General features: G+C 47.7%; 1 protein-coding gene and 1 pseudogene across 1 annotated transcript in view; one reads left to right on the forward strand and one right to left on the reverse strand.

The window, feature by feature from the left end:
* Nucleotides 1-1,600: 1,600 nt before the first annotated feature.
* The window catches only part of RBFOX1 (RNA binding fox-1 homolog 1), a 160,418-nt gene continuing 137,362 nt past the window's right edge, over nucleotides 1,601-24,656 (forward strand). Inside the window, exon 1 of the mRNA XM_066640814.1 lies at nucleotides 1,601-1,834. Coding sequence (XP_066496911.1) covers nucleotides 1,637-1,834 — 198 coding nt within the window. The 5' untranslated portion in view covers nucleotides 1,601-1,636. The remainder of the gene's footprint in view (nucleotides 1,835-24,656) is intronic.
* LOC136633825 (5S ribosomal RNA) lies at nucleotides 22,300-22,417 on the reverse strand (annotated as a pseudogene).

A 24,656-nucleotide genomic window follows, 5' to 3' on the forward strand; every position in this document is an offset into this window, starting at 1 on the left:
CACAATTGTAACAATCATTGCTTATAATTATAATTACTTTCTAAACTGTTTCCGATTGGTGCCGTTTTTATTTTGACCTTTGCTTATATTTTGTGGCTGCTTTTAATGGTTGGATTATCCCAGGGGTGCCCAAACCCCGGCCCAAAGGCCACTTGTGGCCCTCTGGGAGCCCCCAGTCTCCAATGAGTCTCTGGCCCTCCAGAGACTTGCTGGAGCCCATGCTGGCCCAATGCAGTTGCTCTCAGCATAAGAACATAAGAACAGCCCCACTGGATCAGGCCATAGGCCCATCTAGTCCAGCTTCCTGTATCTCACAGCCGCCCACCAAATGCCCCAGGGAGCACACCAGATAACAAGAGACCTCATCCTGGTGCCCTCCCTTGCATCTGGCATTCTGACGTAACCCATTTCTAAAATCAGGAGGTTGCGCATACACATCATGGCTTGTACCCCATAATGGATTTTTCCTCCAGAAACTTGTCCAATCCCCTTTTAAAGGCGTCTAGGCTAGACGCCAGCACCACATCCTGTGGCAAGGAGTTCCACAGACCCACCACACGCTGAGTAAAGAAATATTTTCTTTTGTATGTCCTAACCCGCCCAACACTCAATTTTAGTGGATGTCCCCTGGTTCTGGTGTTATGTGAGAGGGAAAAGAGCATCTCCCTATCCACTCTGTCCATCCCCTGCATAATTTTGTATGTCTCAATCATGTCCCCCAATGAGGACAACTATTCAATCTCACACCTGAGCTGTGGGACGAGGGCTCCCTCCACTGCTTGCTGTTTCACATCTGTGATGCAGCAGTGGCAGTGAAGGAAAGGCTGGCCTTGCTTTGTGCAAGGACTTGTATAGGCCTTGAGCTACTGCAAGACCTTCATTCATTCACACAAGTTCCATCTCTAATAAATTCATTTATGTAAATTTATTCAAATTTAATTCTTTTCTTCCCCGGCCCCCCGACACTTCGTCAGAGAGATGATGTGGCCCTCCTGCCGAAATGTTTGGACACCGCTGGATTATCCTAAGGATTCATTGTGTTGTGAGCTGCCTTGGGTACCATTTGGAGAAAGGCAGGATAAAATTCTGCCAGGGGAAGCATTCTATAGCCTGGGCCCAAATCCTAACCAACTTTCTAGCACTGGCACAGCGGTGCCAATGGGATGTGTGCTGCATCCTGCAGTTGGGGGGCACTCACGGAGTCCTCCTCAAAGTAAGGGAAAGCTTGTTCCCTTATCTCGGAGCTGCATTGCTGTTATGTTGGTGCTGGAAAGCAGGTTAGGATTGCGCCTCTGGACTCCCCACCAGTAGTCAGTCAGTCAGTCAGTCAGTCAGTCAGTCAGTCAATCAGTGCAGAATTCTACACCTCCACTTACCTCCTCACTCTGCATGCAGTGCAGTGCAGATTGGGTCTCATTTGGTCTGGATCAGGGCCTATAGCTTTTAAATGCAAGACACAATAATGGAAATAATATTAAAAAAAAATAGAACTGAACAAAGTTTCCCCAGCACTGCTCATGTTGCCTTGGCCGACCTTTACCCCCTTGTAGAACCAATATGATAACCTTGTGCCATCCGTTCTGTGTGTTTCTCTTTATTACAGGGTAATCAGGAAGCGACGGCACCTCCAGACACAATGGCACAGCCTTATGCTTCGGCCCAGTTCGCGCCCCCCCAGAACGGCATCCCGGCAGAATACACCGCACCCCACCCGCACCCGACTCCAGACTACACAGGCCAGACCACGGTTCCAGAGCACACGTTAAACATGTACCCACACTCCGAACCGAACACAAGCGACACAAATGCACAAACTGTCTCGGGCACCGCCACAGTAAGTTTGGGGTTTTGTTCGTTTTCCAAATATATATATATATATATATGCAAAAGCTTTGGGATTCATATTTCAGCATAAAGCCTTCCTCTTACCCGGATTCAGGCTTTCCTGTTAACTCCACCCCGTAGCACGGGATGGCTGCTTTTAATGCGTCCTTAACCTTTAGAGTCACCACGAATATTTGCAGGTGCTTGGCATGTTGTCGAAATGCCCAGTTTCAAATGCTGTGGATGGAGATGCTCGGGGGAGGATAGCCTGCTGCAGGCAAGGGGTTGGACTAGATAACCTTGTGGGCACCCTCTCAACTCTATGATTCTAAAAAATTTTCTATGCAATATTTAATTTCTCAGTTCCAAATTTTTAAAACTCAAAATGCGAGTGTTTTAGACTGTTGCATCTCTTGATGGTTTTTGCTTCTGACGGTCATCTATCTCCTCTTTAAGGATTTATGTAGCTGATATACTAGGTATGGCTGCTGGAGCAATTCTGTCTGTTCTCTAGAGCAGGGGTCTCCAAACCCCAGCCCAGGGGCCAGATGTGGCCTGTGGGAGCCTCTATCCGGCTTGCGGCCAGCCTCTGATTCCCTGAGAGCCCGTTGACCAAATACAACCAAAGTTGTGCTTGTAGAGTGGGGGAATGGGGGTCTGTTTAAATGTGTGCTTTGGCCTGTGTTGGTGTTTGGAGAAATCCTGGACATTTGAGCCCATTTATTCATTCATCTAACTTACATCTCTAATGTATATATTTAAATTTTATATATATTTTTTTTTTCCGGCCCTCAACACTGTGCCAGATGTTTGATGCGGCCTTTCGGCCGAAAAGTTTAGAGACCCCTGCTCTAGAGGCCTTACTATGTTTTAATTAAGGTAGGGCAAGAATGTTTGCATATGGTTTCGTTTGTAATTAAAAGAAAATGTTTTCAAATTGGATGAATGAGATTCCACACTTTAGGGCACAATCCTATGCAGGTCTACTCAGAAGTAAGTCCTATTGTGTTCAATGGGACTTACTCCCAGGAAAGTGAGGATGGGATTGCAGCCTTAGTGCCCAATCCTATCCAATTTTCCAGTGCCAGTGCAGCCATGCCAATGGGGAGTGTGTTGCATCCTTTTGGTGGGGAGGCAGTCTCAGAGGCCTCCTCAAGGTAAGGGAACATTTGTTCCCTTACCTTGGAGCTGCATTGTGGCTACACCGGTGCTGGAAAGTAGGATAGGATTGGGCCCTTAATTAGTTATCACTTGCAGAACACTCTGCCCCATATCTGATTTAGAATGGGTGCAGCTCAAACAAATTAATTTGAACCCAGCTCCAACAGGACCCACATTAATTTGTTCAATCTTGTGCCCCTCCAGATCAGATTGCATTGCTTCTCCATTGCCAATGCACACAGCCATCCATTTCTGTCATTGCTTCCTCCTTTTCTAAATTGACCTTGGAAAACAGGATGGAATTAGGACCACCCTAAGACTCGGAATTAAAGCCTGGGATGTTGCCACAAACATGTACGGTAGTGTCCATTCTGGGAGGCATGAGAGAGAGATTGGCAACCTTCAGTCTCGAAAGATTATGGTATAAGCCTACAGCACCCAAGCGGTCTCCCATCCAAGTACTAACCAGGCCTGACCCTGATTAGCTTCCAAGATCAGATGAGATCGGGCATGTGCAGGGTAACAGTTGCTGCTAAAGACTATGGTATAAGCCTGCAGCACCTGGTATTCCCTGGTGGTCTCCCATCCAAGTACTAACCAGGCCTGAACCTGCTTAGCTTCTAAGATCAGACAAGATCCAGCATGTGCAGGTAACAGTGGAGGCATATGGGAAATGCAGTTTCCATGCTTACCAACATCAATAGGTGCTAACCTGAGCAAGCTTGTATAGCAGCATCAAGTTTGGCCCTACAGTACATAGGGAAAATAGTTCCCAGGCTTCCCATTAATGGTCAATTTAGAAGCAAATCCTATGAGCACTGTTACCTGCAGGAGATTCTGTGGTCAAATCTCCCAAAATTTTAGGTAATTGGTGTCAGTAAGCAATTATTCTTTTTGGTTTGGTTGGGTAAACCACCACATTTCTTTCATGCAGTGAAAACTAGGGAGTCTGGTCTCATTTATCTTTTGCCCCATCTCTTTCATTATATTTCATAGCTCTGCAATGTTGTCTTTTCATGTATTCACAAAGGCTGCAATCCTAACCATACTTTCCTGAGAGTAAGCCCCATTGAACAAAATAGAACATACTTCTGAGTAGACCTGGTTAGGCTTGTGCCCAAAGAGAAAGAGCCTTGATTGTTGGGCTTTTCACTTCTCTGTCTGATGCTTTCGGTTCACCTTGGTCTGTTCTGTCACATGAAATTTAGCTACTTCTGCTTTATGAGATGATTAGAATTGGACAGAGTGAGGGTGAATCAGGGCCACTGATTTGTTGGACACTGTCACTTTTGCTGTCCATTCTGGAGTCTCCCTCCCTCATACTTCTGTTTATTTTTGTTTGAAAACTACACAACGTTTATACTTAGTGCCATATACTCTGAGGACATAATTTTCCTATGGCAGGTGCAAGCTGGGTTGGGGGTGTGCGTTTGTGAGAAAGAGAGTGAGTGAGAGAGTGTAGTGGCCTTGCTAGCTGGTGTGGGCTACACCGAGTGACATACACAGGGGGTGACACCACTACTGGCCATAATTTTAAAAATCTTGGTTGTTATTTTTTTTCAAATACCATAAGAACATATGAAGAGCCCTGCTGGATCAGGCCAAAGGCCCATCTAGTCCAGCTTCCTGTATCTCACTGTGGCCCACTAAATGCTTCAAGATAAGACAGCAAGACACCACTTGCATTCTGGTGCCTTCCCTTGCATCTGGCAATCTGAGGTCGCCTACCTCTATAACAGGAGCTTGCACCATACCTACCATGACTGGTAACCCGTGATGAACTTTTCCTCCAGAAAAAGATACCATCATGTTATATATCAATCAATGATTAATTTCATGGAGGATGCAATGAAAGAAACTGTGTTGAAATTTCTCTATTCTATCAAAATGATTGGCAACCTTCAGTCTCAAAAGACTATGGTATAAGCCTACAGCATCCGGTATTCCCAGGCGGTCTCCCATCCAAGTACTAGCCAGGCCTAACCCTGCTTAGCTTCCAAGATCAGATGAGAAAAGTTATAGCCAAAAAACCCAATGGGACAGGGCAATGGTGCATCACAACACATCCCCACCCCAGGTTTTGCCCTGCCCACTGTATGGGAGGAGATTCATCATAAAGGTGACGCATTGGTCTCCCATACTGGGTGTCAAAAATCCTAGTGTCGCCAGAGAGAGAGAGAGAGAGAGAGAGAGAGAGAGAGAGAGAGAGAGAGAGAGGTGATATGTTTCTTCAGCGCATGAAATTCTCTACTTATAGATGTGATTAAGAACTTGTATTGCCATAAATGTTGCCTAGTTTCCAGTCAGCACTGAAAAAAATGCCACTATACCGAGGGGGAGGGGGAAGATATATCGTCTTCCTAGCCCTTGGCTCCCAGTAGATTTCTTTCTTGAAAACCTCCACCTCCTCGAGATGATTAGGGTGACATCCAGCAGCTTGAACAGCTGGGCATTTTAACCTTTCATCCTCTGTTACCAAGAATCAGCACTTAACAAGGTTGGTGCCTGATTATGTGCCTAGTCCAGCAAACAGTTGTTGTTAAGAGCTTGGGCAGCTGGCACCGCTCTATCTAAGCACAATTCAGGACCCAAAACTTGTGGCTTTGTGATTTTCTGATGCATGGCTGGGGGGAGGGGGGGAAGTGGGAGACGTACAGTGTACGTATATATTGTACTGAGTGTGTATGTATTGAGACATGCAAAATTATGCAGGGGATGAACAGAGTGGATAGAGAGATGCTCTTTACACTCTCACATAACACCAGAACCAGGGGACATCCACTAAAATTGAGTGTTGGGAGGGTTAGGACAGGCAAAAGAAAATATTTCTTTACTCAGCGTGTGGTGGGTCTGTGGAACTCCTTGCCACAGGATGTGGTGCTGGCGTCTAGCCTAGACGCCTTTAAAAGGGGATTGGACAAGTTTCTGGAGGAAAAATCCATTATGGGGTACAAGCCATGATGTGTATGCGCAACCTCCTGATTTTAGAAATGGGCTATGTCAGAATGCCAGATGCAAGGGAGGGCACCAGGATGAGGTCTCTTGTTATCTGGTGTGCTCCCTGGGGCATTTGGTGGGCCGCTGTGAGATACAGGAAGCTGGGCTAGATGGGCCTATGGCCTGATCCAGTGGGGCTGTTCTTATATACAGTGGAGCAACCTGAGTTGCCATTTTTATGCATCTTTTCGGTAGGAGAGAGGAAGGAACAACAGAAAGTCTACATCAGGGGTGCTCACACTTTTTTGCTCGAGAGCTACTTTGAAACCCAGCAAGGCCCAGAGATCTACCAGAGTTTTTTTACAATGTTCGCACCATCATAACATTTAACATTTATGTGTACAATGTATGTTGTTGTACCTTGCATAACCGCATGAGCCAATATTGCACAACACAACATAATTAACTATAAACATTTTTTGTAATTACTTGAGTTTACTTTGATGACTTGCACTGAAGTGAATCAGCCAGATGCATAGTCGGACAGTAGCTGCTGACAGCCAGCCTCAAGCACACTTCCAAATGTTCATCAGTCATGGTGGAAAGGTACTTGGACTTAATGATCTTCATGTAGGAAAAGGCTGACTCACATAAATAAGTGGAGCCCTTCCTGCCTCAGGTGCTCCTTATATCCCCGAGGGCCCTATTGCCTTCAAGTGGCTGCAGCTGTGCAGCGCACTCTGCTGGATGCCCAGGCCTTACCCTTAAAGGGGCCACTGCTGACACCACATCTACCTCCTCCCCAGATCTTCCTCCATTCCAATACAGGTGGGGGGGGGGAGCAGATCTCTATACAGACCAGTGCAAAAACAGGGGAAAGGTGTGGGGGAGGGAAGATCTCTGTATAGACATCACAGCAAGACCAGTGCAAAACCCCTTGCACACAGAACCAACAGATGGAAGTTAGGGGGAGGGGCAGATCTCCATACATACCAGTGCAAAAGCAGGGGAAAGGTGTGGGGGAGGGAAGATCTCTGTATAGACATCACAGTAAGACCAGTGCAAAACCCCTTGCACACAGAACCAACAGATGGAAGTTAGGGGGGGGCAGATCTCCATACATACCAGTGCAAAAACAGGGGAAAGGTAAGTCAGCCCCAGTAGAGTCAATGGGGATCACTCCCAGGGATGCGTGGATGGGAGAGAAGCCTGCCAGCGGCTCCTCTCCCAGGGAGGAGCCTGCCAGGTGCTCACTCCCTGGGCTCCCTGGGCTCGCTCCCTGGGCTCACTCTCTGGGCTCCCTGGACTCACTCCCTGGGCTCGCTCCCTGGGCTCCCTGGGCTCGCTCCCTGGGCTCACTCTCTGGGCTCCCTGGACTCACTCCCTAGGCTCACTCCCTAGGCTCCCTGGGCTCACTCCCTGGGCTCACTCCCTGGGCTCGCTCCCTGGGCTCACAAGCCTGCCAGGGGCTCACTCCTAGGGATGCTTGGACGGGAGAGAAGCCTGCGATCGACTCATTTCGCCTCGAGATCGACTGGTAGCTCGCGATCGACATATTGGGCACCCCTGGTCTACATCAACCAGATATCTGAGAGATCGGAAGGGACTCAGGGACACGGTGTCACCCATTTTCTAGCTATACATTTTCATTTTGCTAAGAAATCAAACTAAATCTACATAGGGGCTGTTCAAATTGGTTTCCATTAATTCAGAAATTAATGCTCTACTGAACAAATGGAGGGATCTCTTTTTTGGAACCAATCCCTCCCTTTGTTGTTATGAGTCTAAAGCAGTGGTTCCCAAACTGGTGTGTTGCTACCCACCAGCCTGAGAACCACTGCCAGTGCCCCCTTAAGGGGCGAGGAAAGGGGGGAAGGCAGCGATGCTGTCCCCAGGATTGCACTGCTGCGGGGGACATAGGGGCTTTTTTAAGCATACCTGCTGGCATCTAAAGTGCAGAGAACACCACGGATCCCTCTGCAGGGCTCCCCGTGCCACTAAACATTGTAAAAAAACACGGTTACAACCCACTTCCAGGTTCACAATTGCAACCCGGAAGTAGGTTGCGATTGCATTTTCACAGTGCTTAGAAGCACATGCCTGATCTTGTCTGATCTCGGAAGCTAAGCAGGGTCAGGCCTGGTTAGTATTTGGATGGGAGACCGCCTGGGAATACCGGGTGCTGTAGGCTTACACCATAGTCTTTTGAGACTGAAGGTTGCCAACCATCTCCCTATACTGAACACTATCTCCCGATCTTGTCTGATCTCAGAAGCTAAGCAGGGTCAGGCCTGGTTAGTATTTGGATGGGAGACCGCCTGGGAATACCGGGTGCTGTAGGCTTATACCATGATCTCAGAAGCTAAGCAGGGTCAGGCCTGGTTAGTATTTGGATGGGAGACCTCCTGGGAATACCAGGTGCTGTAGGCTTATACCATAGTCTTTCGAGACTGAAGGTTGCCAACCAGAAGCACAGGGAGCCCTCCAGAGGGCTCCACGGGGCTCCCCATACCTCTCTCTCCCCCCCCACCAGCAGGGACTCATACATTTAAGAACGCCCCTATGTCCCCTGCAGCGGTGCAATCCTGGGGATCGCATCGCTGCTTTCCACCCCACCCCTGAAAAGACTTAGTCCGTTCCTCAAACTCCCAGCAAGTTTGAGAACCAGTGATCATATGAATGCACTTTATATAAATAAAGTGTGTTTGTAGCTACTGGCAGGTGCTCTGGGCAGTAGCATTAAATGGTTGGGGCGATGGGGGCAGGCCGTCCTGGAAGGGGCTTCAGCAGGGGGCAACATGACACCACCACCTGAGCCTCCCTTGGGCAATCTTCGGGTCACTTTATCCCCAGCCGCCAGGTGCTCTCACCTTGAGACATGTTTTCGCCACTTGCCAACGAGAGTGCGTTGTGGCTGGGCTTGAAATGACCCGAAGATTGCCAAAGGGAGGCAGGCTTCATACATTTAAACTAATATAAGAGCCTTGATGGATGGGGGGGGGGGGTTTGACATAATCAGAAGCCCCCAAACTTCTGGAGTACTGCCAAAGGTTAATGCTGTTGCCACCGTTGGGTGCAACTCCAAGGCAAGAATGCTTCGGTATACAGCTTTCTCTTTCTGGTGGCCATTTTTATTACCCATTGCTCCACAGACTGCAGCATTGTTAAAAACATGCCATGCCCTTGAAGAAGTGTGCCCACCGAGGATGAAAATTAGAGTACCACCATATATTTAAAAAACAAACCCTGGTAATCATGTGAGTTGAGTGTCAGGAGAGTTAGCAGAGACAAAAGAAAATGGTTCTTTATCCAGCAGGTAATGAGTCTGTGGAACTTCTTGCCACAGGATGTAGTGATGGCATCTGTCCCAGGTGACTTTGAAAAAAAGCAGATTGGGAAGATTTCTGGAGGAAAATTCCATCACAGATTACAAGTCATGGATGTGCAACCTCCAGGTTGTAGATGGCGCCTACCTCAGAATGCCAGGTGCAAGGGAGGACCCCGGGATGCAGGTCTCTTGTTGTCTTGTGTGCTCCCTGAGGCATCTGGTAGACCGCTGTGACATACAGGAAGCTGGACTCGATGGGCCTTTGGCCTGATCCAGTGGGGATCAAGAGACCTACAACGATATCTTCATTTCCCCTCAATTCGGGACCCACATGCAAAACTTATCCCATCATTCCAGAATTGAGACATCCTGTTGGAATGCAGGCAGACAAGAGCCAAAGGGAAGTTGGATTCTCAGAGCAGTTACGGAGTGGGATGGAGGGACTCTGCTCACCCCTGGATAATCCAAGCTTGGCCTTTGCGTGCCGACTGCTCAGAGCGGAGCCTCGACACCTGATGAAGTGTGGCGCAGCAGGCGAGCGAAGGGTCTGGCAGGCCCAGGGCCCAACGCGAGTCTGCTTCTGTCTCCCTAAGGCCATCAAGCTGAGTCTTTTCCTTGCTTAAAAGCCAGAAATGGGAGGGAGGGGGGAAAAAAACCCTATTTAAAAGCCCAGGAATGCCTCAGCTTGCATTGGTATGGCAGGCACGCGAAGCAGAAATAAGAGCAGAAGGGGCTCGTGTTTGCCCAAGTAGGAATATTCAGAGGGCAGCGTCTTCCCCTGGGGGAAGAAATTATTCTGCATTACGGTATACTCGATATGTCAACATTTGGGCTGCCAGGATTAAGCCAAACTCCCTCCCTCCCAGACTTAACATACGGAATTCTTCTCTTGCCAATAACAAGCTCTGATCGGGAGCATCAGCAAGACTTCGAGTCGACTTCCCCATTTTTTATTCCCCTGGATTTCCTTCTGCTTGCAGCCAGACGTCTTAACTGCCAGCGTCCTGCCTACTAAATCATGCTCAGAAAGGTGAAACAGCATTTTTTATTTAGTCTAAATAAATAAATTTAGCCCAGTGATGCTGGCTGTTTTGGACCAGAAGGTGGGGGTTGGGTTCCAGGGTATTATATGTCATCTCCAAGCCCGGCTGCTTTTTTAAAAGACAGATAACCTGAGAAACGGATGGCCTCGTCCCTCGGAGCGATTTGGAACCATGAAAAGCAAGCTGAGTGGCTCCCCTCTCAAACCTAGCAGGGAGTTCTGAACTGGACTTGTAAATGGATTATATCATATTGCCCAACCTGGCTGGGGATAACAGTGGAGATGGCACGAGATCTTATTCCATTTTATTTTTCCATAGCAGCTGAGTAGATTGTGAATCTAAATACTTGTCTGTGTGTGTGTGCGTGCGTGTGCATGCGTGTGTGTGTGTGTAAAGAAGTGGTGTTTTTCAGACAACACTGCAGACTTTATCAAACTGCATGTTGGAAAAACAGTATGCAGGGATGGTGTGTTATAAGAAAAGTTGGTCAAAGATTTTTCCAGTCTAGTGATGGATGCATGCCAAATGTGGTAGTCTTTTGTGTAAGGACAGAGGATGCGCACATGTTATAAAAAAAAGGTTTTCCCCTTTTTAGGGAGGGCTAGGGGATGAGGGGTGTGTGAGCCACACCAGGTGACTTGCAGAGGGGGGGATGACACCATTACTGATCAAAATTTTGAAAAACTTGGGACTTGCGAATAATGCCAAGAAAATATTGCTTTGCTCAGCGTGTATTTGTCTGTGGAACTCCTTGCCACTGGATGTGGTGATGACATCTGGCCTAGATGCCTTTAAAAGAGGATTGGACAAATTTCTGGAGGACAAGTCCATCACAGGTTACAAGCCATGATGTGTATGTGATTTTCGAAGTGGGTTACCTCAGAATGCCAGGTGCAAGGGATGGCACCAGGATGCAGGTCTCTTCTTGTCCTGTGTGCTCCCTGGGCCACTGGGAGATACAGGAAGCTGGACTAGATATGCCTATGGCCTGATCCAGTGGGGCTGTTCTTATGTTCTTAACTACAATTCCCAGGAGGCCTTGCAGGTCTTCTTGTTGTCTGGTGTGCTCCCTGGGGCATTTGGTGGGCCACTGGGAGATACAGGAAGCTGGACTAGATGGGCCTATGGCCTGATGCAGTGGGGCTGTTCTCATGTTCTTATGTACCATCTTGTTATATATCATTCAAGGTGTAATTTCATGCAGAATGCAATGAAACATGCCACGTTAAAGTATCTCAATTTTATCAAAAGTTGTAGCCAAAGAAATGTTGGTATGGGGTGACCTTGAGAAAGGGCAGGGTGTAGGTGGTTTACTCTGGGGAATTGAAACTAAAAACCAGAGTTTTTATGGTAGCAGGAGTGGAGAGAGAAGAACAGGCAGGTGTGTATCTGCCCTGCGGCAAGACAGGGCTAGCTCCATAGGTACCAGTTGGAGGAGGGTGCCAGCTTGTGTGCTCCAGTTGCTTCCCCAGTGGAGAAGCAGCTAGAGTACATGCACTCTCTCAGCAGCCGGTCATGGGTCAGCCCATGATTTCCAGCCTGTTCTTGACTCAGGAAGTGGCTGGAGAACCCAGAAAGTGACATCATGAAGTTCCTGCCTGGTCACCACAGGCCCTGGGTGCACACTTCTGCAAGCGGGAACAAAAGAAGAGGAAGGAACAGGGAAATAGATCCAGGCCCAAATCCTAACCCACATTCCAGCACTGGCATAGCTGTGCCAATTGGACGTGTGCTGCATCCTGCAGTTGGGTGTCACTCACAGAGGCCTCCTCAAAGTAAGGAAATGTTTGTTCCCATACCTCAGAGCTGCTTTGCCCTTATGTCAGTGCTGGAAAGCGGGTTAGGATCGTGCCCCAAGAGTCCGAGATACTCCAGCACTCGCACCAAGGAGGAAATGACAGAGACGAAGGGTTAAATCCTAACCCCTTATGTCAGCGCTTTCCAACACTGACAAAAGGGCAATGCAGCTCCGAGGTCAGGGAACAAACATTCCCTTGCTTTGAGGAGGCCTCCGTGAGTGACACCCAACTGCAGGATGCAACACATGTCCCATTGGCACTGCTATGCAAGTGCTGGAAAGCACTGACATAAGGGGTTAGGATTGTGCCCTAAGTCAATTTGGCTGCACATGAGACTGGTGAACGGTGGGAGAGATGGCAAAAGCAATTGTTACCCTGCACATGCCCGATCTTGTCTGATCTCGGAAGCTAAGCAGGGTCAGGCCTGGTTAGTACTTGGATGGGAGACCGCTTGGGAATACTGGATGCTGTAGGCTTATACCATAGTCTTTCCAGACTGAAGGTTGCCAACCATTTGCTGAGACTCTCACTGAGCTGGGAAATGACCCAATTTTCCCAATTTTTGCAGGACAAGATCAGAACATTTGTTAACCATTTAGAGGCAAATCTCAACTAGATCCGTCCATCTCTATTACTAACACATCTAGGCTTACAGGCATGAGATGACCTATGGAAAGCAAACCGATTCAGGAATATTCTGGGTCCCATCTCTGATTGTTCAGCTTTTTCTATCAGTTTCAGACCAGTGTTACGAAGGGGCTTACTGTTAACCAGTGTTCCGTCCAACTGCTTTGTTAAGGTCAAACTGGATGTGACCCAAAGCACCACATCCATTTTGCCTCTTCGTTTTTCTTTTTGTTCATGTTAAATAGCACCCATGGTTCTGAATTCCTCTCTCTGCTTCCTAACAGACTGAATTTTATGAGCTAAAGAGGTGTCTGCAGAGTCTGTGAACTCTGTACGTTGCATAAAAAAACAGGTATTTAAATTTGCAATGTGTTATCACACCAGCTGTTTGTGTAGGAACTACATAAACTGCCACTAAAATACAAACTGTTTTTTTTGGATGACAAACAAAACTTGAGAGATTTTTAGCAGAAGGAAGCAGAATGGAAATCAAAGGTCCGCAAAAATGGAGGTGGAGAGAGTCTATCAATATCTAACAGCTCAGTTCTATACATGTGTAAGAACATAAGAACAGCCCCACTGGATCAGGCCATAGGCCCATCTAGTCCAGCTTCCTGTATCTCACAGCGGCCCACCAAATGCCCCAGGGGGCACACCAGATAACAAGAGACCTGCAAGGCCTCCTGGGAATTGTAGTTAAGAACATAAGAACAGCCCCACTGGATCAGGCCATAGGCCCATCTAGTCCAGCTCCCTGTATCTCACAGCGGCCCACCAAATGCCCCAGGGAGCACACCAGATAACAAGAGACCTGCATCCTGGTGCCCTCCCAAGTCACCCTGAGAAGGTCTCTCCCCACTCAATCTCCATGAAAGCTGCCATGCTGCAATGGCGGTGACATAGAAACCAGGATACTAGGAAATATAATATTCCCAGGACAACTGACAAATGTGACTAGTGCCAGAGAGGGGATGACCTCCCTCCCTTTTTCGAGAGCTGTGGTGGTCAAACTCACCACCGCTGCGCAATGGAAACGCGGTCTGCCTTTGGACCACATCTTTCCATTCAGCTTGGGTGTCATGTGTAGACCTCCACGATGGGTCACAGGGACTCTTTGGGCAGTTGAGTCCACTGCCTGGTGTTCCAGAAGGCCACACGACAGGACATCTAGACAGATGCGACTGCCCAGAGCATCCCTGCCCCCCAATTGGGGAGGACTACATGCGGTGCCCAGGCAGAATGGTAAGGTCTGCTCACCAGAAGGACTGATTCATCCAAAACCCAGATCTGTCCCCCTGTTCTATAGCCTCTGTCCAGCCCGGTTCTATAGCCTCCCTTCTCTAATACTTGCTTCTAGGGCAGGAAAGAAAGCATGGGATGGGTGGGAGAGAAGATGGAGGGGGTTTGGATATGGGCACAGGAAGATACAGCAATACCTTGAACTTTCATCAGGTTAGGGACCAGAGCTTGGATGAAAGTCAAAAAACGGATGAATGTCAAATCACAGCCTTACTTAGCTTGCAAATTTACGAGCTAAGAGAAATTTAGCTCGTATTTTGGCCAGAGAAAAACATAACTAACCATATAACACTTGTGAATGTGTGCGAAACCTACAGGAACAGAAATAAAAGAAAAATAAACATTAAAATGTCTATGAATGTTATGGAAGATTGGATGAAACTGGACGAAAGAGGAAAGCATGTGGGTGAAATTTGAAATGTGGCAATAATAATAAAAAAAAAGCTGAAAGAGAAAAGCCACGAAAGTCAATGGGATGAAAGTCAAGGTAGAAGGAAGGCAGGGAAAGAGAAGTTGAGTCAAAATGTGAGCCAAAGGATAACTTTTGAGGTCATAAAACTTGCTGCATATTTGAGGCAAGAGTTAGGAATTGCCAGGATTTGTGTATGTTGAGCTACAGGAATGTATAAGTTTCACTATCACTAATTAAAGCTTCTCCTGCATTTCTAGTTAGGTTCAAAAGTGCCAGACCAAAATCTAGAGAAAGGCACCTATAAACATACAGGTGGGGCCTTGGTATCTGTGAGGGATTCATTTTTGCACCCCACCCCCATGGTTACCGAAAACCGCGGATAAGCAAATCCACGGCTTTCAGCCCCTTAAACCCTCTGAAGGGGACCGACACTCCACTCTGGTTGCATCCGAAGCGCTTTCTGAAGCCCGCAGAGGTCAGGGGCAGATGCACACAGCCTCTAAGGACTTCAGAAAGCCCTCTGGAGGTGACTGGAGAGAGCACCTGGGAGGGTTCAGGTGGAGCCAAGTCTGGTTTAATGTGGGTCCAGGGTACCTGTGTTGAGTCAGATTCAGGTATGTAAAATCCACAGACTCCACCTGTACTCTGATTCTTGCCCTGGTAAGGAATTAATCCCCTTTAAAAAAAAAAAATGACAAAGATCGCGGCTGGTCATAATCCAGTAGCAGCCACAAAAGGCTTGTCTGTTTACATCTAAGAAGCAAGTTAATCAGCAGGTACATAATTTAGGAGGTTTCATTGCCTCGACATTAAGCAAAGAGGAGCTGGCTAATTCAAGGGAGCATATAGGATGAATGAGCCAGAGATTGCATCCTTTTTTTTCTTTTCTTTTCTTAATGTGACACAATTTTGGAGTGTGGCATTTCTCAGTACATCACTCACACTGTCATATTTGGTTATTTCATGTGTCATTAACAAGCCCACGAAAGGCAGTGTGGAACACTGGCACACCAACGTCAGAAATAAAACCACTGCCCTACAAGAAAACGCTCCATATGGAGGAGAGAGAATTACTCTCAACCTGCTGCAGCCTGAAATGTCTCAGGTAGCTCTGGAAACTTTTATGAGTCAATTAGGGCACAAGCCTATACATGCCTACTTGGAAGTAAGCCCCATCATGTTCAATGAGGATTTACTCCCAGGAAAGTGTGTATAGGATTGCAGCCTTAATCGACCAGAGATGAGCAACTGAATCCTGTGGATATCTACTTGGATGTTATTCTCCGCAATTTCAATGGGACTAACTTGCAAAGAAATACAGGAGACCCTCCTTTGAGTCAGTCCCACTGAAATCAGTACTGAGTAGATACACATAGGATTGCACTGTTCGTTGATTAATTTGTAGCGGTCTTGTGCAATTAGTGAGTACCCATTGTAATAAGTGTGGAGGACAGGTAAGAGTGAGACCAATGTTCTCTATGGATAATTTCTGACTTGAATTTTGGGAGGAACTGGGGGGCAAAATTGGGCTGGGGGTGTGAGAAATTGGGCTGGGGGGGGGTTCCCCCACTCCAAAAACATCTCATTCTTCTGAAGAAACTCAACAGGCTTCCCTTAAACATCCAAGGTGTTTCTCTTTGGGAAGAAATTTCACCTCTATTCTGAATTTAACTTGTGAAAAAACTCCAGCACCAAACCTAGATGAAATCACCCCCAACTCCTCTGCTTTGATGTAACATTACTTATCCCAGCAGTAGAGATGGCCTTCTTAATTTCCCCAGAATTCCTCTCAGCCTTATGCTACATTCTCACCGGGTGTACAGTGGGGGAAATGGCACTGCCAGTCAAGAAAAGAAGCACCACCACATAAGCGCCCCCCCAAAAAACCCCTGCGAAATCTCCCCTACCCATATCACTGCCTGAAAATAGGTTAGCAAAATCAGAGGAAGGAATTCAGCTCACCCACAGTAACTAGGTGTGCGCTTCTTTACTGTTAGATGCTATATGGTCCTGGTTTATTATTGTAAACAGGAACGAGCGAAGAAGAATTCTAAAAGTGCTTCCCTTCCCGTTTCAATAATGAGCACTCGAATTTGATATTAAACTGGCATCTACTCCCGTTCCTATCTTAATGGGCACCTATACCCAGGCACTAATAATATGCCTAACACAGATCAAAGAGTAATCAATTATTACAATGCACTTTGAAGACTTATCAGTCCCTGAACTGATTTGCTCTGTTTTCGGGGTCCGACAACCCTATGCTCGGCAGCACGGCTCCATGCCGGCCTCACCGCCAGACTCCCGCCCATGCTAACCCAGCGCCGGCCGGTGCTGGGCTAGCGCAAGGCGGTCACCCAGTTTCCGCGGCTCGGTGGACTGCCGAGGTGCGGAACGGTAGGCAGGGGTGGGGACGGGGATGGGGAGGAAGCGTTCTGGGGAGGGGGAGGGCCGGTGGGGGCAGAGAGAGGGCAGGGAGGAGGTGTGACGGGGAGGTGTGATGCAGGTAGGGGGCGGGCTGGAGGCGTTGCTGGGGGAGGGATGGGAGGCAGATCTGTGGAGCGGAACTCTGCTCCACAGGATCCAAGGCACTCATATAGGGCTGCACACCCTACACGAGCGCCTTTACCTTACCACCAACTTTTTGGTCTGCGGTAAAGCGAGTAGCCCCTTTGCGGTGCTGCTTACCTTACTCTCCCGAGGCGCCTTCCACCTCCTGCGGTAGCTCAGGAGGCGCCGGATCCGGCGGCAGCCCTTCTCGGTGCTGCCAAGCCTGGACGCCACAGGCAGCTCAGGACTGGGCTGTCAGTTCACAATTTCAACTCCGGCTAGTGCAACTACTCCCAAAGCTGGCACTGTCATTACTGGCTGTGCAAGACTTGAACCAGGACCAGTGGGGTTGCTAGGGGGTGTGGGGAGGTGCGAGCCACATTGGGTGATGCGCGCAAGGAGGGGATGACACCGCTGCTAGCCGAAAATTTTTAAATCTTGGCATTTTCGAATAATACCATCATGTTATATATCAATCGATGTGTAATTTCATGCAGAATGCCCTGAAACAAACCACACTGAAATATCTCTATTCTATCAAAAGCTTCGGCCAAAAAACCAGCAGGGGTGGTGGAATAGTGCATCACCACACCCACTGCCTGGGATGTCAGCCTGCCAAGTGCATGGGAGGAAGTCCACCATGGGGGTGACATAATGGCCTCTCACATTGGGTGACACAAGCCTTAATGACACCACTGACCAAGCCCCAACCAGGATGAACTTCTCTGGGGTCCACCAGGGGCAGGTTGCCACAGTATCATTTTTGTCTTGGGTAGCTTGGGTAACTCAGGGTTAGAGCATATGTCTGGAATTCCCAGTTATGAGGGTCAGAGAGTAGGTGATAGGAAAGGCCTCTTTCTTTGGGAGATGCTGCAGCTAGTCAAAGCTGGGCCAGAGGAGCCCACTGTCTGACTCAAGGCAACAGCATCGTACGCTCCCATTTAAACAGGGAACAATTATAGCTGAATTGCAGAGCTTCCTGGGAATTGTAGTTAAGAACATAAGAACAGCCCCACTGGATCAGGCCACAGGCCCATCTAGTCCAGCTTCCTGTATCTCACAGCGGCCCACCAAATGCCCCAGGGAGCACACCAGATAACAAGAGACCTGCAAGGCTTCCTGGGAATTGTAGTTAAGAACATAAGAACAGCCCCACTGGATCAGGCCAAAGGCCCATCTAGTCCAGCTTCCTGTATCTCACAGCAGCCCACCAAATGCCCCAGGGAGCACACCAGATAACAAGAGACCTGCATCCTGATGCCCTCCTTTGCCAACAATTGTTCAATAATTGCTCAACAATCCACACTTGGTATCATTCAAGAAACACTGGCATTTTCACAAGTGGTTATAATGGAATGTGGGGGCTGGGAAATCAGCTGCCCTTTTTTTTAATGCTCTGGTCATTGCAAAACCTTCATTGTAACTTAAACTTGAGCTGAAATTTCTCCTGTGAGAAACTTTTGGTGTGAAATTCCCGGGAAGGGGGGGGAAGCACAATCAGTTTTGTACCAGCAATCACAGTACCCCTAACATTCTGGGGAGACAGATGGGAAATTACATGGCTGTTTTTGGCTACCCAGAGCCTTTTCTCTCTCTCCCCCCCCCCCCATTTTATTTCCTTGGAAATTACCAAAGCATCCCTGTAAAGTTTCACCATCTGTGGACGGGACAGTGACGTGGGACGGGGGATTTCAGTTCAGTCCTTGAAGGTTCACAGTCGCCTTAGCTTATTTTATTTATTCCACATTTTTACACCACCCTTTCCTCCAAAGAGCTCAGGGCGGTTTGCACAGCTGCTCCCCTCCTTTTGTCCTCACAACAACCCTGCGAGGTAGGTGAGGCTGAGAGAAAGTGACTGGCCCAAGGTCGCCCAGGAAGCTTTGTGGCTGAGGGGGGATTTGAACCTGAATCTTCCAGGTCTCCCAAACCACTACACCACCCTGGCTGTCTTGCGTTGCTTATTGCATTGCATTGCTTATTGTATTGCTTATAGCAATACAGTAGACCCCCTCCACACACACCATATCAGAGGGTCTGTCATGTTCATGGCAGCATCCTGCCTTCCCCCGGGTGGTCGAAAGCTACAGTATAAGGGGCACAGGGCAGTATAAGGGGCATAGGGCACAACAGACTTACCTCTCTGAGGGATGGACCACAGAGACCTTTTTACGGCTTCACAGAAGCGATTTATTCTAGTGAGCAGTTTTACATTCATTGGGGTCCTCGCGGTCGGCTTCCACCGTCCCATGTTTAACAGGAGTTCCAGCGCAGGTGGGGTTCACAACCCTGTTGTGGTCCTGAAGTTTGGGTTGTGCTGCTTGTTGGGCACTCCTGAGGGTTGGGCAGCCTACCCAGGCGCTGCTCCCTTCCGATACTGCCTCCTCCTCCTTGGACCCCCTTCCTGGATGGGAGAGGGGTTGCTGGAGTGTTGCACCACTCCCAGGTGTAGCCAGCTGTTCCCTTCCCGGGGTCTGGCTCCTTCCTCTGGTTCCGTGGGGCAGCGTTCCAACCAGAGGAGCGGATTCTGCCCCTCCACAGTCACAGGCAGGCCGAGTAAGGCTACTGGGGTTGCCATGGTTTCCGCCCCCCCCTCCCGGCCATCCTTCCGGACTCTAAGACCAAGGAAAAGCAACCTCTCTCTTTGCCTGCTTGGGCTCCTTATGAACCCCTTCTGACTATGTGAGTGGCCTGAGCTCTCGTGAGAACTCAGGCCCTCCTCCCCGGGAGACCTCCTGACTGGGGGCTGGATTCTGGGGGTTCTTATTTAACTCTCCTTCTCCTGAGTAACCCCTTGCTCCCAAGTAGCCCTTGTTCCCAAGGAGGCTTGTGTTGCCAGGGCTGAGCCCTGGCAACAGGGTCCCATATCCGTGGTCTCACCCCTGCACATACAGACACTCATGTTCACAGAGCACTCCATCCATCGGCTCAAGCAGTCCAATAGAGAGCAAGTAGGCAAATAACTTTTCTATCTCATCTTAACAAGATTCTTTAAAAATATAAGTTGTTGGCATCCTTCAGTCTCGGAAGACTATGGTGTCACACCCTGAATGGTGGTTCTGGAACAGAGTGTCCTCTCCAGTGCGCGAACCCTGGGTAAGGTAGATATGGAGGATAGGCTGTTACCCATGTAGCAAATCCCCCCGTCTCCACGTTGCTGAAATGGTCCCATGGAAAGGCAGGAGCCAATATGGCTGGTTCCAGCGGCGTCGCAGGAGTTGCCAGAACGTGACTGTGTTCAGCCATGAACTGCCTCAGGGACTCTGGCTCCGGATTTGGCCTCGAGGTTGACTCCTGAAGCCTTTTCTTTAACTGGATGTCGCCACAAGGCAGTGGAGGTTTGGGATCAGAGCTTTCCTTCTCTCAGATGAGCTGCCTTCCCAGGCTGACGAGTCCCAAAATATAAAATAAAAATATAAGTCATATTTTTAAAAAAAGTACTGCACAATTAAGCTGGAACAGGCAGGATGGCGGCCTGCGGGGTATCCAGCGCAAGTTTCGGGCTGTCTGAAGCAAGAGGAAGAGCCAAAGCAGCTTCAGTCGGGCTACTTGGACCTGTGAACCCGAAACTGGAGTCAGATGTTGTCGCCTGTAATTAGTTTTGGGGGAGGTAGACGGGTAGCTCCCCCACGTAGAACCCACACAACCTAGTGAGTTAGTCCCTGCTGCTGTCTATAGTTTGTATTTAAATAGTTAAGGAAACGGCCCTTTGTACCCTAGGTCTGTGTCTTTATGAGGAGGGGGCAGGGTAAAATGAAATCCTAAGGTGTTCTTTCACTTGCCCTGCTATATAAGAAGCAATGCAGGAATGACTCTAGAGCAGTGTTTCTCAAACTGTGGTTCGGGACCCACCAGGTGGGTTGCAAGCCAATTTCAGGTGGGTCCTCATTCATTTCAATATATATATATATATATATATATATATATATATATATATATATATATATATATATATATATATATATATATATATATATATATACACACACACACACACACACACACACACACATATACATACATACATACATATATATATATATATATTAGACTTGTTGCTACTGTGGCATGTGACTGTGATTGGAGAGATCTGTACTTTTTTTAACAGGCTACAATGTATATGCTTTTAACAATGATGGCAAATGGGACTTACTCCTAGGTAAGTGTGGGTAGGATTGCAGTCTAGGATTGCTAAAAAATGTTCCTGTTTGACGATGTCACTTCCGGTCATGACATCACTTCTGGTGGGTCCTGACAGATTCTTCTAAAAAGTGGGTCCTGGTGCTCAATGTGTGAGGACCACTGATCTAGAGCCACCCATTGCAGTAATGCATGAAATCCTCAGTGTTTGCAGAGCTTTGCCAGCTGTTTTTCTGATGCTCACATCCAAGCCCACTGTTAGCAAAATTCATGCTGCATTTTTGCAAATGTTGTACACAGTGATTGCCTTTTTTTTTTTAAGTGAAATTCATTAATTTTCTAAAACTGCTGAGCAGCCTAATTCAATGTATTATCTTTGTTTTTAAATCACCATACTATGAAGTATTAAAGGGACAGACAGGATGAATGCAAACGTGTACACGGAACAGACTGTGTGGATGAGATGCAAAGTGCTAGAGGGAGTTATATTGATGTGATTGGGCTTTCCCTAGGTATTTGATTGGCCTCACCGAACAAATGACGTTGTCCGTCTCGCCTTCGTTCATAACCTTGTTCGGTATTCTCACTGATGGATAGAGTACCAGATGGGTAGTCGTATAAGGCCTGATTTGCTCAGCGTGGACTAGACAATGGTTGTCTGAGCAATTCTGGAGGGAGCTTTATCGATTAGGTGCGCCATACAAAATTTATCTTCCTGTCCTGTTGATTTAACTCTGTAACAAACTGTAAACCAGGAGGCAGCGCCACGACAAGAAGGGACTTGCTCGTTTATTCAGTGCGTTGAGGCTTGCAAGAGGTAGATAGCGACATTCTGCTAGTTCCACATTTGTGAATGGCAGGCATTGCAATGGTATATGTTTGAGAAGGAATAAAGAGTTGGCATCTTGTAGAATCACAAGGGACAGCAAAGTCCTTGACAATATGATTAAGGGCACAATCCTAGACAACTTTCTAGCACTGAGGTAAGGGCAATACAGCTCCGAAGTAAGGGAACAAACCTTCCCTTCCCTTAAGGAGACCTCTGTGAGTGCCCCCCGACTGCAGGATGCAGCACATGCCCCACTGACACAGCTATGGCAGTGCTGAGAGTTGGTTAGGATTTGGATCTCAGTCTACAGGAACAATGGCTGGCAACCTTCAGTCTCGAAAGACTATGGTATAAGCCTACAGCACCTGGTATTCCCAGGTGGTCTCCCATCCAAGTACTAACCAGGCCTGACCCTGCTTAGCTTCTAAGATCAGACAAGATCAGGGATGTGCAGGGTAACAGTCTACAGGAACATCCCTTTCACAATTCCAGTGGGACACCTAGGTGGTTCGACAACTGGAAAATGCTGCTTTGCGTGTTGTAGAAGACTTCTGAATGGTTGTGGAGTTTTGACAAAAGACAGTAAAAACTTGCTTGAAGAATGCAAGGAAAAATTCAGACTTACTTAGTAAAGCCGTACTTGGTAGCAAAGTAAAACCACAACAAAGCTCCACTTCTCACATAGTTCAGTGAAGGTGAAATTAAGCATCAAGTAAGATGTGCTGGTTAGACCTCACCTGGAGGACAACTGTGTCCAATTCTCACTTTAAGAAAGATGCAGCCAAACTGTAGTGGGTTCTGAGGAGAGTTGATGTGGATGATCAGAGGGCTGGAGGACAAGCCCTATGAGGAAAGGTTGAAGGAACTATGTTCAGCATGGAGAAGGAGGCTGGGAGGGGATTTGATAGCACTGCTGAAAGACTTGAAGGGCTGTCAAATGGAAGAAGGGGCAGATTTGTTCTCAACTGTCTCTGAAAGTAGAACTACGTAGATCCAACAAGTACAAACTGCAAGAGAAGATATTCCAGCTGGACATGGGGAAAAATTCCTGATGGCAAGGGTGGTTTGGCAGTTGAACAGTTTGCCAAAGGAGGTGGTGGACTCTCCTTCCCTGGAGGTCTTCAAGCAGAGTCTTGATGGAGATACTCTAAGAGAATTTCCTTCTATAGGCAGGGGGTTTGACTAGATGACCTATGAGTCCCCTCCCAACTCTATGATTCTATGCTAAAGCTAATGTGGGGCACAAACAACTCCTTTGGATCCTGTCTTTCAGAATTATCTCCATAGGAAGTAGTTTCCTGTCCAATAACTGGTGCATTTCCTTTGTGTCACGTGCATAAATCCTTGTGGAAGATTGAGAAATCAGCCCTTCTGAAGAAACTTCATGGAGAAGACACATCATACCCAAAAATTTCTGAAGTCAGAGGTGACTGAAGTTCTGCTGCCTACATTTCCTGCTTTCCCATCTGCATTTGGGAACACTACAAATGCCTCCTGGGAAAAGCCATGCCTTGGTGGAACTTCAACTATCCTGACATCTCCTGGAAGTCTAACAGCCCAATCCTAACTTGTGCTGTATCCAGTACAAGGTAGGTGCTGGGTGGAGCACAACTTGGGTTAAGGGGATTTTTTTCCCCTTACCCCTTGTCATGCGCCACCCACTCCTACGGGACTACTTGGATCTACACCAGTGATTTCAGGTGTAGGTGAGCCTGTGTGAGGCTGATTGGGTCGGGAGTGGGGGTAAGGTTTCAGCCTAAGGTGCTGTGGTCAATCCTGGCCCCCTCTTGGGCCTGATCTGCCTCTTGGTCTGCCCACACCCCACCCATAAACACCCCTCCCCACTCCCAGCATGCTTTCCTAGCACCCCCCTGTGCTGACCTGCCTCTGCTGGGGCACACTCACCCGGTTCTGGTAAGGTTCCGATGTGAGGATGCCAGCAGGTATCCTCGCATCGGCCTAGCCTGCTCACAAGGAGGTGTGAATGTGTTTTATGGTTCATGACACTTCTGGGCCAGCGCAAGTCCTGAGCCAGCCAAAGACCTTATCTGGATTGTGCTCTAACTCAGCTATGGAAAATCCAATCAGCTAGTGACTTGACTTGCTAACGACTTTATCTTTCAGAAGATGGAACAAGGGCATTGGCTATCCTGAACTTAAATCTGACTGACAGGGAAAAATTAATCAAGGAAGTGAAAACACTGGGATCTTTGGGCAAAAGCAACCATGTCATCTTGGAATTCTTGATTTTCAGAGAAGTGAAAGCTAAGAATAAGTCAGATACGTAACCTGGATACAGATGTGCACCCATTTTAGGAAAGCTTATTTTAACAGGCTCAGAGGACAATTTTCTTATGGGCAATTCTTCATTTGAACAATTCTCCCATTCTGCTACGGCTAGGACTAAAGGAGAAAACTGTCCAGGTGAGAAGGGATATTTTGAAAATCACAGGACCCAAGGCACATTTGCAAACAGTCCCTTTAAGAAGAAAAGTTGGGAGACATCTAAGGAAACCAGTGTAGCTACACAAATAACTTTCTGAAAAATTGAGAAGATGTACAAGAAATGTCTCTTTCTAAGACAGTTAACAAAGGAACCGAACAGAAGCGTAGCCCACACCTGCAGAGATGACATCAGGGAAGCAAAAGCACTGAATGAGCTGAGACTGGTGAGGGATGCCCAAAACACACACACAAAAAGTGTTTTAGT

The sequence above is a fragment of the Tiliqua scincoides genome, chromosome 13 (assembly GCF_035046505.1).
Source record: "Tiliqua scincoides isolate rTilSci1 chromosome 13, rTilSci1.hap2, whole genome shotgun sequence".
NCBI lineage: Eukaryota > Metazoa > Chordata > Lepidosauria > Squamata > Scincidae > Tiliqua > Tiliqua scincoides.